At 28.4% G+C, this 15,813-nt stretch overlaps 1 protein-coding gene across 4 annotated transcripts; it reads left to right on the plus strand.

The window, feature by feature from the left end:
• The first annotated feature begins 3,112 nt into the window (after nt 1-3,112).
• LOC126850622 (protein quiver-like) lies at nt 3,113-10,688 on the plus strand. 4 transcript variants are annotated; one of them, XM_050593926.1, is made up of 5 exons: nt 3,113-3,492; nt 5,173-5,311; nt 7,730-7,777; nt 8,770-8,916; nt 9,240-10,688. In XM_050593926.1, the coding sequence occupies exons 2-5, from the start codon at nt 5,266-5,268 to the stop codon at nt 9,494-9,496; spliced, it is 498 nt and encodes a 165-aa protein (XP_050449883.1). In that variant the 5' UTR covers nt 3,113-3,492; nt 5,173-5,265; the 3' UTR covers nt 9,497-10,688. The 4 variants fall into 4 exon arrangements, with proteins under 4 accessions (XP_050449883.1, XP_050449797.1, XP_050449960.1 ...); XM_050593840.1 differs by having other exon boundaries at nt 3,114-3,492; nt 5,169-5,311; XM_050594003.1 differs by lacking the exon at nt 3,113-3,492 and having other exon boundaries at nt 5,211-5,311; nt 7,730-7,944.
• The last annotated feature ends 5,125 nt before the right edge of the window (nt 10,689-15,813 follow it).

Raw genomic sequence — 15,813 nt, forward strand, 5'->3', positions numbered from 1 at the left:
AGAGACACGAGAGAGATGAGTATGCATCGTGTCCGGATGCGAGTGCACCGGGAGTCAACAGCGGCGACAGTCAACACTCAACGTCGGTCTGCGGTCGCGGGTTAAAGCCAAAAGTGACAGGCCGCGACAGTACCTGCATAATGACTCGACTGCAGCCGTGCACTGCGGTGCGCGGCTCTGCGCGATGCACCGCACTGGTGCGGCCGCCGCGCCGGACCAATCGTGGCAAGGCCAACTTGCACACTTCTCGCCCCGAGATGCATCGATGCATCTTTCACGGATCGGGAGTCGGAGAGTTTTTCGAGGTCTTTCGTGAATCCTGGGCACGTCCTTGTTCTCTCTTTCTTTTCTGGAGATATCATATTGGAGCTCACGTCCCGATATTTCAATTATAATAGCACTCAAAGAAGAGGACTTTTACAATTATTTTTAAAATTATTTTTAAATTTATTTTTAAAATTATTTTCAGAGAGAGGGACATGATTTTAGTATCAAAAACAGTTCTTCAATCCAATTTGCGTTGTTATAATAAAAAGTGAATAAAATTACCAATTTGTTAATAATATATTACTTAATTTAATGTTGTAATTTGAAGCTAACTGTGTTCAAACTGATTTTCTAAAAAGTTAAGTTGCTTATTTAACAATATCATACATGTGTATTTTAGATTTACAGAGAAATTTTTTATAATTAAATATTTATTAAAAAATTTTTAATTTATTTCTAATTATGCTTTAAAATAATAATTAAATGTTTATTTTTTTAAAAGCAGTTATTATCCTTATAATATTTTATAAATAGAATAATTTTTTGTTATAATATTATTGATATCGAGAATTTATGTTATATATTGGTAACGTAAGAAAATGAATTAATAACTTCAATTGCATTGCAGATATTTCGATGAGTTTGAGGTCAGTTCTCCGACTGCAGTAGTTTGTAAAGGAAATTTCGATAAATTTGCTCTCTCTTGACGTCAGTATAAAAGATATATATATAACTAAATCAACAGTCATACCAATTTAAGGCAAAATATAATCGATTTAACTACATACAGTATATCCTTGATACATCGTTATTTATTTCACTTGCAATTTCTTTATCGAAATAATTTATGCACATGAAACAATGATATACTAAAAAGAAGAGATTTGTCTTATAATAAAAAAGTAATAATTAATGTTATTTTATGATTAATAAATTTTCTTATGTGTGAAGAAGCATGATCTACGATTTTGTACATGATCGACATCTTTCGGTTATACTACTTTTTCTATACACTAATATGACTCGAATCTATTTTGCCGACATTCTCTCTACTGCGTTTCATCAACGATAAAATTAAATATCGAGAGTAGAACAGAAAGGAACTTGCTTTAGTGTAAGAATTATTTGCTGCTGTACGTAGGTCGTATTTATCGACCTACTCATAACTCCGGCAACAGAGAAAGAATCTTTCAGATTCCTATATTTGCTGCTGTGGATATATCTTTTCCAAGCTGCTGAAAAATAATATATATTATGACTATGACATTTGATCCATTTTATTGCTTCATATTGAGATGTAATTAAAAATTTATAGTTGAATATTTAAAATAAATATAAAACATTACTTTAGTAGATGAGATTAAAAAAAATAAATCACAAAGTTGTATTTTATTATATTCTTTAGTTATACTTGCTCCAAATTTTTATATTATATTATTTAATGTATAATAATAATTATTTCAAAAAAAGAAATAAGTAGGATTTTTGTAAAAGTAAGACTATATTATAGAAAGAGCTTTTTATATATTGTGATCTAAGAATATTCTTATCACACTTCTTTTTATCACTACTTCGTAGGAATTTTTGCGCATTTACAATCAGTTGAAATAATTATTATCTTAGTTTGAACGCAAAAAATTCAATTTATTCCAACACTCTTTCAAATATTCTCGAGTAAATATTTTCTGTTCCAAGATGCATCAAATATTTTATCAATACTTTTTTACTTAAGTTTAAAAATAATTCTGTATGAACTTTGAGTTGTTTTTAATGATAACAGCGTTTGATATATAAATTTATATTATTTTGGAATTTGGATTTTGGAATTTTATAGACAATAATCATCAATATACTAACGTCACAATTACGTCAATTGATAGTAAAATGTCAATATTTATCTTATTAATTACGATAGATCAATAATATAATTTTTCTTCATTAAAGCTTTTCCTAAAGCTAATCCGATTAAAGCATTCTTATTCACATCTTTTATCATATTAAATTTAATTCTAAATTATAAAACAAGAATATTTGTTTTTATATTATTATTATATTTTTTTGAGAATGTGTTAAGAGAATAATTGTTAACCATTTTTAAAAAGTTATTTAATACTCAAAAAGAAGAAACTGTTGTCATAATTACAATAAAACAAAGATACTCTAAAAATTTTTCAATTTTAGCTAAAATTTTCCCAAATTTCCATATTTTAACAATCTTTTTCAAAGATTTTTTTCTTTTCATATAGTATCTTAAGATTTCTGTTTTTTTTTATCAAAAATATAATGACTTTAGTCGATCTAAATTAAAAAAAAATAATTATCGATCTTATAATATTAGAAATATAAAATTGACATATTATTTTTATATTATAGATAGATATTATATATAGATTATATTTATATTATATATAAATTATATTATATTTCTACTTTTATATTTTTTTTTTCATATTTTATTTATTAATTATTCATCTTTTGTACTAAATTTAATAAAATCTCTAATTCTCTCATTTTTTTTGGCTTTCAAATTTCACTGGAAATCTATGCTGCAGAGTGCGCAAGCGTTATTAACGGACCTACCCTCTTATCTTCGACTATGTAGAATTAATCCTGACTTTTTTTTTAATTAGTCTCACCTCAATTCTATGGCTGATCAAAAAATTTTACGATCACTTTTATTTTTCAAGCTTCATGTAGAATGATATCAGTCTAAGCTATTGTGCTATCATGCATTCTTTGTCGAGTAGCAACAGCTTCGTAGTTACCGCAATGTGAGCACGTGGTATGGACTGGCGACTCCGTCATATTGATCGACCTGAATCTGCGCTTTAATCGGCGCGTTGACTCGCGCACTTGTCAGTTCCCTGAAAACATCTGTGTACCCCGCTTTTACGGCATAAACGCGGCCATGTAGTCGCACTGTGGCATCTCATGAAGCTGCATCGTGCTGCATCGTGCCCTCGTTAGACGCATTTTGCCGTCGCCATGCACCGGTGATAGACTCGTCGATAGACGCACTGAAGTGTTCGAGCTTAAAGAGAGTGTATGGGTGCAGAAGGGTGCCAGATATCGTTGCAGAGTCGACAATCGAATTCAAGATCGTGACGGGTTGACAGTAACCAGTGAAAAAAAAAATTTATATTCGAGATATTTAAAAAAAAAGTATACCAGTGTTTGCCAAGAAAAAATTGAAGCTTCTGGATCCGGTGGTGCAAAGAAGAATAAGTATGTGTTAATTTAAATTTATAAATGCATTTAAAAAATCTGTCTTACAAGTAATGCAAAACTTTTCGATTACAATACAATAGTCCGATTTTATTGTAACTTTATGTAACCATATGTTTCCCTAAATATAATTAAATAAACATGTTTTACCTTTTATTATTAATATCAAACGATAGATTCGCACATGAATATTGTATAAATTAAAAAAAAAAAAATTATATGTAGAATTTTATATTTTTGAAATCTTTATATGTTTCAAAATGTGATTATATAAATAAGTAATTTTTACTTTATATTTCTACTGTAAAATAAAGAAATAAGCAAATTAATATGATACTAAAAAAAATAATTTTAAATATTTGTATTAATTCTTATAAAAGAATTATATTATTTGATTTTCTAAATTTCTATTAATTTTTTTTAATTCACGTATTTTTTACAGAGCAATAACTTTTATCCCAAGTTTATGATTAAAATATTTTATGTTATGAGAAATTTTTTGTCAATTTATTTTTTAACAAATATAATGTATTTATTTATTATGTAGTTTGTTCTAATTGAAATACTATATAATTTAAATATAATAATTTTTTAGTGCTTAAATATAATTGACATAACAATTTACTATATTATCAAGTGAATTATCATAAAGTTTTATATTGCTGAACCTCTTCAAACAATTTAAAGCGTCATTATTTCATTCATTTACTAAATTGCCTCAAATTACTCATTTTATGAGTATATTATGAGTATTGGTATATACGCGCGTTATCATCTAAAACAAAAGATGCAAAGAATACAATAATAATAGGAAAAGTTACCAACTAATTTAAAATGTTATCTTGAAGAAACTTTTGTATAGATCAGTTTTCATTTAATGGATGCACACATACATACACACCCATACATAATATATACAATAATACATTAATTTAATGATTAATATATAAAACTATTAAACTAAATTGCACTTAATAACAAATTAGGACAAAACATTTTTTATTAATGCAAAGAAAACGCAACATAAAAAAATATTTTAATAAATAAATGAAGTAAAAATAACTAATTTACATACTTATTTTAATTAAAAATTTACAATTATTATTGTAAAAGCGTAAAGTAAAATCAATGAAAAATATTTATCATATTTATGATATTCTAACACAAAGTTGTGATCTAAGAATATTCTTATCACACTTCTTTTTATCACTACTTCGTAGGAATTTTTGCGCATTTACAATCAGTTGAAATAATTATTATCTTAGTTTGAACGCAAAAAATTCAATTTATTCCAACACTCTTTCAAATATTCTCGAGTAAATATTTTCTGTTCCAAGATGCATCAAATATTTTATCAATACTTTTTTACTTAAGTTTAAAAATAATTCTGTATGAACTTTGAGTTGTTTTTAATGATAACAGCGTTTGATATATAAATTTATATTATTTTGGAATTTGGATTTTGGAATTTTATAGACAATAATCATCAATATACTAACGTCACAATTACGTCAATTGATAGTAAAATGTCAATATTTATCTTATTAATTACGATAGATCAATAATATAATTTTTCTTCATTAAAGCTTTTCCTAAAGCTAGATTTATGAATCTTTAAAGATCTGCTTTTGGAGATCTGAATTTCATTATTATAAGATTGATTTGCGTAATTTCAGCAAGATTGTCTGAAATAAACGGCCGAATCAGCTCGAATTAATCGAGCATTGTTCAATGCTTGAGAAAGTCTCGATATGACACAAAGTTAGACGAGATATGAGGACATCCGCCCTCAGGATGCGGACAAATCACTTGATAGTAGGTAAGTGTATCTTTCACGAGCTTTTCATCTAATATCAGAAGATTTTTTTTTATATATATCTCTCTCAGGAAGAAAGCATTGAAAAAAGCTTTTTACTTGCGCAAATATTCGAGCATATATTTAATATTTAATTTTTATGGCTTAAAATTGGAAAACAAGTAACATAATTCTGTTACTTGAAATTTAAGACAAAAAAATATCATAAATAAAATGTTAAACTATATATTAAAATACAGAGAAAAATTTTTTTTAGTTCAAACTTTAAGTTAATAACTTTGCTAATTAAGTTAATAACTTAAACTTTAACTAACAATAAGTATGAATGATTGTGATTGATTGTGCATCAAGAAGTCGGTAGCTCTGGAAAAATTTAACTTTATAAACTTTAACACAACTCCTATTTGCAATTGCTATACATATTATTACGAGTCTAGATCGTAGATGTTATTACGTATTCAATTAATCAACACGCGCACGGCCGCTGCTTCCGTGCTGCTAGGTACGTGGACACTTACGTACGTAATATCCATGAGAAAAATACGCATTTGAAAAAAATCTAAAGAATTGCATATAAAATATATAGATATCTCGATCAATATTGATTCTTAATTAATCGTTTAAAAATAATGATGTTAAGAAAATTGATTTTTCGTATTTATAATTTTTTTTCAAATTTTATATTAATTGAAAATATAAATTCTTTAGATTTAATCAAATGCGGGGGTTTATTTTCAGAAAAGTGCGTCAGGCATTTCCAAATTTTCTTGTTCATTAATTCAAATACTTTCGTCTGAATATTTGATTTCATTCAATATGATAAAATCAGCAAAATATATTAATATAATATACGAAATATAATAATATAATTAATATGTGTTTTATCGTTTACAAATTTATTTTAATATTTTTTAGTATTTTTTATTTTATTTGTATTTTTTTAGTATTTTTATTTTATTTGTATTCTTATACTTTTGCTTTTGCTTATATATTCTGTAATTTATATATTCTGTTACATTTTCTATTTCATGTTCGTACACAAAGAAATTTCTTATTTTTTTATATTCCTCTATATTCTTTCTTATATTTCTTTATATTTCTTTATATTTTTTATATTTCTTTATATTTCTCCCTTTTCCTATAAATTATATCGGATTTTGTACAACTACTGCATAATAATCATAAAACGTGCCATTCAAGCATAAGAATATTGATTCAATTCACTTACCTTTTACAACGTTTGCTATAGAACACATTTATAAATATGAGTTTGTGTTCTACATTACGCAGCAAGCCACGAGTAAAATACAATCTCCCCTACTAATTTAAATAATTCTTATACATATTCCACAGAAGTTTTTAATTCTTTGCCCTTTTACTCCTACTATATTATAGTATTAAAGTATTAAAGTATTATAGTATTAAAAATATGGAAAATATATATAATTTCAAAGTTTAATTACTAGGTAGTAATTTCAAAATTTAATTACTGGTTAGTAATTTTAAAGTTTAATTACTAGGAAGTAATTAAGTTGTACAGAATCCGATGTAATTTATAGGAAAAGGGAGAAATATAAAGAAATATAAAAAATATAAAGAAATATAAAGAAATAAGAAATTTCTTTGTGTGCAAACATGGAACAAACACATATTTGAAACAATGTATAGGTATACATTGTTTCAAGTATGTGTTATTATTATAAATATATAACTTTAATTAAAGCGCATTTATATATATTATGTGTGAAATCTCTTATTTTTTTCAATCTAGTTTTTCAAGATGAAAGATAATTGTATATAAAATAAGATGTGTTTTTCAAAGCTCTTTTGTGATCAACCAAGGGTGCGTTTAATTCAAGTTTAATTTTTAGATTACAACAAATATTACGTCATTTACTGTTTTATATACTGTATGCTTTGTGTATTCTATTTATGTCCCTATATTGTATGCATCATGTATATGCCACATATTCCACATCCATGTATAATACCATATTCCATATTTTATTCTGTATACTGTATTTAATATTCTCGGTCATGAAAGAAAAATTTTTTACCATACAATTATTTATAACTTATAAGGACAAAAAATCTAGCAAGTTTCAACTTACACAATGATTCGAAAAATTTGGACGTGTCTGCCGCACGATTCCTCTTTGATCAATCGAGTGATAGCATTATTAGCTAGCGCAACTATCAGCGGTTCTCAACATCTAGAATCGCGCTATAGAGGCAGTAGCGGTTGTAGTGATAGTTGCAGCCACCGTAGCCGTAGCTGTATAATAGCGCTAATATTATCGCTTGTGTTATTAGACTCATATATATATACACATACACATCAAATTACTTAACTAGTAATTTGCGTACACATTGCCAACGCACCAAATTGCCTAAATTCAGTAACCGATCTTTCGTTTTCAGCGGCAATTATACTCGCGGTTGCCAACGTCTGTCATGCGGAGTGCCAGAGTGAGTGATTAAGCCAGCTTACTCTCCTCGGTGTGCCCGTGCCGTACCGTCGGACTCGTTCGCTAGGGACTCGATGAAGCCGCGGCCAAGTGACTCTTGTCAGAGTATTCACTCCCAGGATATCCTCGGCGGCCGGGGAAAAAGCGTTCTCCGCCGGAAATTAATCGGTCGAGTTCGCTTTAGACCTGAACTGGGCGAAGAACTGGGGAATTTGTTTATTATTAAGAACCTGTCGCTTGTGGACTATTTCAACAATCGGACTTCAACTATTGAATTGTTTTCAATTAATCAGAAATAAAATCATCAAAATGTCAATACATAGTTTAATTCTCGTCCAGTCTCATCGAGCAAGTCACCAAAGTATTCGCGCTTATTTTTATTTATTGTGCTATGAAAAACAAACAGTGCTTGATATTTATTTTTTTAGAGCTCACGCGCGCGCGGGCGCCCATCGATGCAAAAAAATCTTACATGAGAAAATGCGCACTTGGAAAGTGATGTGTTTGCGAAGTAAAAATCTTTAACCTCTTAGGCTCTATCTTAATCAGCGCGACTGAGATGACAAATCAAGATTAAATATATAATTTATTCAGATTGAATAATCCCTGATGTTATATATTTAATTTTAGATTTGTTAGCTAAAATTATTTCCTTTTCAATTTTTTACATTTTAGTTTATTATAACCGCTTGTTTAATGCTAAACACATAATTGTTTAAATTAAAATTTGCTAAAAATTTATATATAATATTATGTCCACTATTAATATATTTTCTATTTTACAAATATATTTGTTATAAATATAATACAATGAAAAGTCAGATTTAATATCAAACACGGAATCAAAATAGAGATCTATAAAAAAATTGAGCACTATTGCTCTGTAGCTATCACGTAGATTGTAGATGAATCATTATGCTTTGACTTCGTGTACATTCTTTTCCGAGTGCGATAAAGATGATACGTGATTTTTGAGAATGTCTCTATTCGCAGCTCGCTCCATTTACTGTTACGAGTGCGATTCATGGACGGATCTCAGGTGCAAGGATCCTTTCAACTACACTGCACTACCCAGGGATCAACCACCTCTGATGACCTGTAACGGATGCTGCGTGAAAATGGTCCGCAACGCGAAATCACGTGAGTATTTTATTTTATTATGAAAGCTTTTTTAATTCTAGAAAGAATACAAATTTATATTAGCTTCTAGATTAAATTTTAATTGATATAGATTTGAAGGAAAAAATTTAATAAAAAAAAATCTGACAGATATTTAAAATATGTTATAAAATTAATATATAATTATTTTATTATAATAAGTAATTAGTAATATAAGTATTGCTGTAAAAATGTGTATTTTATATCTTATATTGTATTATAAATTAATAAATGGTTATATGAGATGATAATTTTATAAGGCTGCAGGAATTTAATTGCTGCTTATCGTTCTTTTTTGCTTGCAGCATATGAGAGCGTGAGGAGAACCTGCACCTCGCAGCTACAAATAAACTTATTCATGGTGGACCACGTGTGCATGATGGAAAGTACCGGCACTGGTCACATGTGCTTCTGTGAGGAGGATATGTGCAATCGTGTACCCCCGACCTCGCGCTCGAATCCCGTACTCCTGCTGATCCTGTCGACTATCCTTGTTCTACGCTCGGCCGTCTTAGGAGCCTCAGCTTGCTTTGTAGAACGTTGCCATGATCACGTCGTATAACACTAATTAACTCAATCCACCCATCGCAGTGGTGTCCAATCATATCCTTCGTAGAGAGATTCTAGCGAGTCGACAACATGACCACTTGTCGGAACGAACGATCGAGCTGGCTTCGATCCTGAAATCTAGATCCTTCGAGATGTAAAAGAAAGAAATAGCCGAGAGAAATTAGAAAGCGATGGACGATCGACGTGTCGTTGTATTTATCATTGATTTTGTGCCTCTTTCAAACGCACATCGTCCATCCATCTAATCGCGTGTAGAAATATAAAATATAATTAGTTTATATATGTATATATATATATATATATATATATATATATATATAAATTTTATCGAAGTTACATATCTTACGATAGATAATGGCTATATAACAGAGAATGCTGAGAAGCTTGATACATATTGAACATTGCAAAGAAATATATATATGGATAGTAGATCTCCCCGCAAAAATAATATTTATCTATTTATTCTTATAAGAGATTTTATTATATATTATCATGTTAAATTAATTTTACATTATACTTTTAGAAAGAAAAAAGCTGAAAAACAAAGAAAAAGAGCTAATATTAATTTGCATTTTATGAAACTTGATCGTATTATATAATTGTAATATTCAATTCTACGATCTATATCATAGACAAAAAAAAATTCAATTTTCTTCAATTGCGAGAATTGCACAATCTGTGTGCATCGTTCGTTCCGATTACTGGCCTTAGATAGCATCGAGAATATCTAAGCGTTTCTTGTGTAGCAATCATCCCGACTGTCCAATCGATTTCTCTGACGATTTTGACAAGAGTTCGAATTCTTTGTTAGTTGCTCTTCGAGCAAGCACGGCTAGCATCTTCGCAATGCATCGTGATATAAGCTCTGAGGAAGGAATTTAAAAAAAGGAAAAAATATAGCATAAATGTTTAAAATAAAATATTAAATATACATATAGAATATAAATATATCTATTGAATATTGGATAGTAAATGATCTGTTTAAATGATAGATTTAAATTACGTTTCTAATATAAAATTACTAAGATAATATAATAATTTTATTAAAAAAGATATTTTTGATTCTTACAATAATTTTCAGATATAAAGCATACAAATTATTTCGAGTTGTTTATCTTACTGGGTGCTTTCCATTTAGTAACTCAAGTCGACACAAGTATCATTTTATCTGCTTTCAATATCAGTGAACAACAAAGATAGTATGATACTTGTGTCGATTTGAGTCATTAAATGGAAAACACCCATTATGTAACTAAATTATGTAACTTTGCAATATTTCTTGTTTAAATTTAACATGCTTGGTGCTTTATATATTCAGCTATCATAATGTTAAGCTATCATAAATTTTAATTGCATTGCCCAATTTTAGAATTATGAATAAACGTTTTATTTATAAATCAATAATCAAATTGAGTGAAATTATCATCAATATTTGTTGAAATTGAACTCCTTCCTCGGCGTTGTCGTTGCATGTATTCGATCGTCGTCTGGGAATATCGATGATGGATTAACCGTTTAACCCTAATAATACTACAAAGAGAAAAACCAATGTGGATACTCTAACTTTCGGTTTTCTCTCAGGAAAATGCACCTCACTTGTCGTTTCTCTCATTCTAATGCGACAATGTTCGACGCGACTGGTCGAGTTTCATACAATGCGAGAACTTGTTGAAAGTAGCACAGTAAAATTGTATGACGCATGATCGCCGGTCTATATATATATATATATATATAAGACGTAAAATTAAAAAAAAATATTTGCATATAAAAATATTCAAAAAATTTTTAGCTTTTAAATAAAATTAAGTAAACAAATTAAAATTTTATTAAAAATTATGAATTTTTTATGCAATAATAATATATAATTTTATGCAAATGATATATAAAAAAAATTGAAAAGTAAATGTACTATAATTCTTCAAGATAATTAGAATTTTACATAACATATATATAACAGGGAAAAAAATTGGATAGTTTTTTGAATTATATTTTTGCATTTATATCTATCGCTTTATAGATGCGTTATTTTCTGCAATTGCTTATTTAATAATAAACTTAGTATCGCAAATATGTAAATATCAATCCTTAAATAATTATTATATGACAATAACGATGTTATAAAAAAAAAACGGCGCTCATTCGTCAAGCAAATTTAATCGATTTAGCAAAACGCTTCCTTGATTCTTCTACTCAATCACAACTCTTATTCACTGTTTTTCACACCGTCTTTCTATCTCTTTCTCTCTTTATCACACAGCCTGATTCTTTACCTATGCACTCTTTTTTTCTTTCTTTTCATTTTTCAACAGCGCAACTTTCTTGTAGATATCTTGTCCGTTCGTTATTCTAATAAGACATTCTCATACTTGAAGTGACGGGAAGGCATCGGGTCTATGATAGAAGAGGCGAGCTTGTATTATAGAAAGACTACTTTAGATGGCATGGTTGCAGCATGCACATCCAACAAACAGCACCGACAGTTGCAGAAAGAATCGGCCAGGGGACGAGCAGCGAGGATGACGTATTCGAATCCCGGAAATTATCTAAATATACATATGCGCACGTTTTTCGAAACAAATAAATTTAATAAAAACATTTTCTGTCTAATTTCAACATATAAAGAATTAAATGAACAGAAAGATTAAAATTTTAATATTCAAAACTCTTTGAAATTTTAAAAATAGTAAAGATTTTCATGTTTTAATTCTAAAAGTTTAAGAATTGTTTTAAGAATATAAAATTTGTATTTAAAATCCTTTTAGGATTTAAGAACTTAAATAATCTGGAAATTTGAAAAATGTAAGTAAAAATTTAACAATACAAAAATTTTCTAAACATCTTCTGAAAACGGGCGCACATTCAAGGGCATAAATACAGTGATGAAGATTCAACAATTAGAAGAAAAGTTGCGTCATAGACGAAAATGAAATTGAGTGCATGGATTGTAGCGTTCACCAGGCTGTACGAATTATGGAAAGTCAGCGCAGAAAAATTTTATTTTTAATTGCAATATTTTTAATCATAAATCTGAACCGCATATCTGCACACAATAGAGAATAATAGATTAATAGAATGTCCATGTATATATATATATATATATATATATATATATATATATATATATAATATTTTTTGGGAAAGAATGAAGAATAGAGAGCATACACGGGAGCATACAAGGGAAACAAATTTTTCAAATGTCTCACTATATAATTGATATTTCTGCTTTTAAGTAAAAATATTTCTCTTTCTCAATTTCATATAAAAACATTTTTTATATCTACAGAATATATAATATGCTTTATAAAATATTTGAATTTAATTGTTTTTTAAATAACTGTTTCCTTTTCAGACAAAATATTTTATATACAGCTTATTTAACTATGACCTAATATACAGGGAATAACTTTGACTTTCAAATAATCGTACAGCAACACTTTGCATGAGACTGCATGATCCTGTCGTTATTATTCTTGCGTGTGAACGAGTATTCCACTTCCACAGTCACTGGTTGAAAGCGAACAGAGTTTTTACACAATCAATTCTTAAAGCTTATGCATATACATTACTGAATAATATAATAAAAAGTTATATACTAATTGAGATCTGAAAGATTCAAAGTTTTATCCACGCTTATACAGATCGAAAAGAGTCATGCTGCTGTTTCTTTCCACCCATGACTTGTCCGAATGCAATAACAACAAGAACAATAACAGCATTAACAAAAATAACAATTATGACAACTATATCAACTATAAATAATACCCACGGTACCTTCCACCCCGACGAATGCAATGCAAAACAGACGAAAAACAAAGCACAACGTGAGCCTTCAGCTTTGTTTGTGCCGCAATTAACGAGCCTGTCGCTTCTGATAAAAATCATGTTCAGTTGCTAAATCGAGTTTAATCTCACTCGTTCAGATCTCAACTATTTAGCAAGGAAAACTGTTGAATCATCGATTCGTGGCATTTGAGTCCGGTATACATTATATACAGCATTATTTATATATAATATAAAATTTCACTTCGTTAATTGTGCCAACAATACGGAATGTAATTAAAATAATTTTATTTTTTAACCGGATGCAAATCATAATATCTTTTCATCGTTAAAAAATTTAAATTATTTTTACATATGTAAGAGTGAGTGCGAAAAATTTAAATGTCACAATTGTTATTCGATGATGATGCAATCGTTGATCGACGAAATCGCTCGCGACTGGCACGGCTAAGCTGAACGCGCATGTCCTCACAGAGAGGCTTTCGAAGCGGAGCCTCTTGCCAAATAAGCATCGGTGCTTGCTAGACCGATGGCGAGCAGACCGATGTTTTTTTGGCAAGCCATGCGGCTCGTGTCGCGTCATTTGTTCATTGTCGCACGCGCGGCTGCGAGGCTACTCGTTCATGTTTCTACCGCGATCTATCTGCCGCTCTTATATCTCTCCATTAATCTTTCGGGTTTCCTCTGTTTCTTCAATATTTTAAATACAGCATCCTTTAATCTTCCACTTTAATGCGCCTCGTTCTTATGCCAGATATAAGCGCTCTTCGCGCGAGGAAATTGCTGCGCGGAATAAATTGTGCTAATTATACTCGTTTTTTTTTCAACAGCTATCTCATAAATTGATATTGATCTCTTATGAGAATAGGTTTCTTTGATTTAAACAAAAATTAACGCAATATTTAAAAATATATATTTATATTTATGAATATATATGTAGAGACAAGTCTTGCATCATAATAAAAATATCACTACTCATGTCACACTTTATTGCAAAGTTACAGAAAATTCAATTATAATTTATGAAAAAATAATGCAAAATAAGCTAAACCATTACTTAATTAAGCCAGTTAAATATAATTATCTAGTTTATTAATTTTTTTTCTTGTACAATTCTGAATTATAATCTTAGTCAAAATACATAAGATATTTCCTAAAATGCATATATACATCAAATTGTGAAATAAATTTGCATTAAATTTACAATCCAATCAATTATCTCTAATTAGCAATTGTTATCATTCTATTGTAATCATAAATATTTTTAAAAATTAGCTAAAAATTGTTGGAAAACAAACGAGTCGAGAGAGCATGTTTCCTTGTTTCACGTCTGAGTCATAAACAAAATACGGAAATTTCGATATCAAATTCTTGCTTAGCAGTAATAATAGGTATTAAACCTGGCCTCGCAGCTGAAAAGTATCCACGTATGTAACTAATAAATCAATCTATTTGCGATATGTGGATTATTTAACGTAGCAACGACACGCAAGGACGAAGATAGATATAAGAAAATATAGTTTAATCCTTTAACCCGATGACTTAAATTTCTAATTTTTTGTATTAGAAATATGACATTTGTCTTATGATAAATTGAAAAAATAATATTGCATAAATCAAATGAATTCAAAATGATGGTTAAAGGGTTAATTTTTGGAATACATTGTATTCCTTTGATATTGATATTGTACTTCTATACGATACATGTGCGATTATATAATTGTATAAGTATATATGTATGTATAAGAAATAATTGAAAAAGGTAACTTTAATTTTATTATAATTTATCATAAAGTCGCGACATTGTCATGACTATAAATCTTATTTCTAAATGTAAGAGCAAAAAAGGCGATGAACATTATATATAATATATTTGTTATCGCCTATGTTGATAGAATGTAAAATGATGATAAACGTCCTTCATTCTCAAATCATTAAATAATTAACGTGTTTTATTATATCAATAGGCTTTAATAGGCTTTAATCTATTTTTGCGAATTTCCATAAAAAATATAGACTCAACTTTTATTAATTAAATCCAGCTAAATCTTATTTATAAAGAAGAACAAAGAAAAACTTCTTTCTCTGATTCAAATATATTTATATTATTAATCTTTTTGCTGTTAAATTATTACGACATATTCTGTCGCAAATTTGTAAATAGCTTTACAAGAAAAAAGAGGAAATATTTTTTTAAGTTATATAATAAACTAACAAAAAACAATTAAATATATACTTTATAATTTTGAATTTGATAATAGTAAATATAAAATAATTTTTAGATGAAAGATAATTCATTATTATTTTAATGTTCAATTTTGTATCGTCACTTATGTGGTAAACAGTTTGAAAAAGTTACAATATTATATTTCTTGCAAAAAACTCAATGAAAATTTTATATGAGATTACTGAATATTTTTGAATTAAATAAATTTTCTCAATTAATCAGATATATTAGCGATACATTTATATTGAATATTAATATTAGATATTATATTTATTTATCTTTCTATCAACTTTTAAAGATTA

Source organism: Cataglyphis hispanica, chromosome 1 (assembly GCF_021464435.1).
Source record: "Cataglyphis hispanica isolate Lineage 1 chromosome 1, ULB_Chis1_1.0, whole genome shotgun sequence".
In the NCBI taxonomy this organism is placed as follows: Eukaryota; Metazoa; Arthropoda; class Insecta; order Hymenoptera; family Formicidae; genus Cataglyphis; species Cataglyphis hispanica.

What these genes read in the sequence shown, in the direction of transcription:
- LOC126850622 (XM_050593926.1), top strand. Translation starts at nt 5,266, where the DNA reads ATGAGGACATCCGCCCTCAGGATGCGGACAAATCACTTGATAGTAG. An exon ending in GACAAATCACTTGATAGTAG is followed by an intron (nt 5,312 to 7,729) that starts GTAAGTGTATCT and finishes TTTCGTTTTCAG; the next exon opens with CGGCAATTATACTCGCGGTT. An exon ending in CTGTCATGCGGAGTGCCAGA is followed by an intron (nt 7,778 to 8,769) that starts GTGAGTGATTAA and finishes CTCTATTCGCAG; the next exon opens with CTCGCTCCATTTACTGTTAC.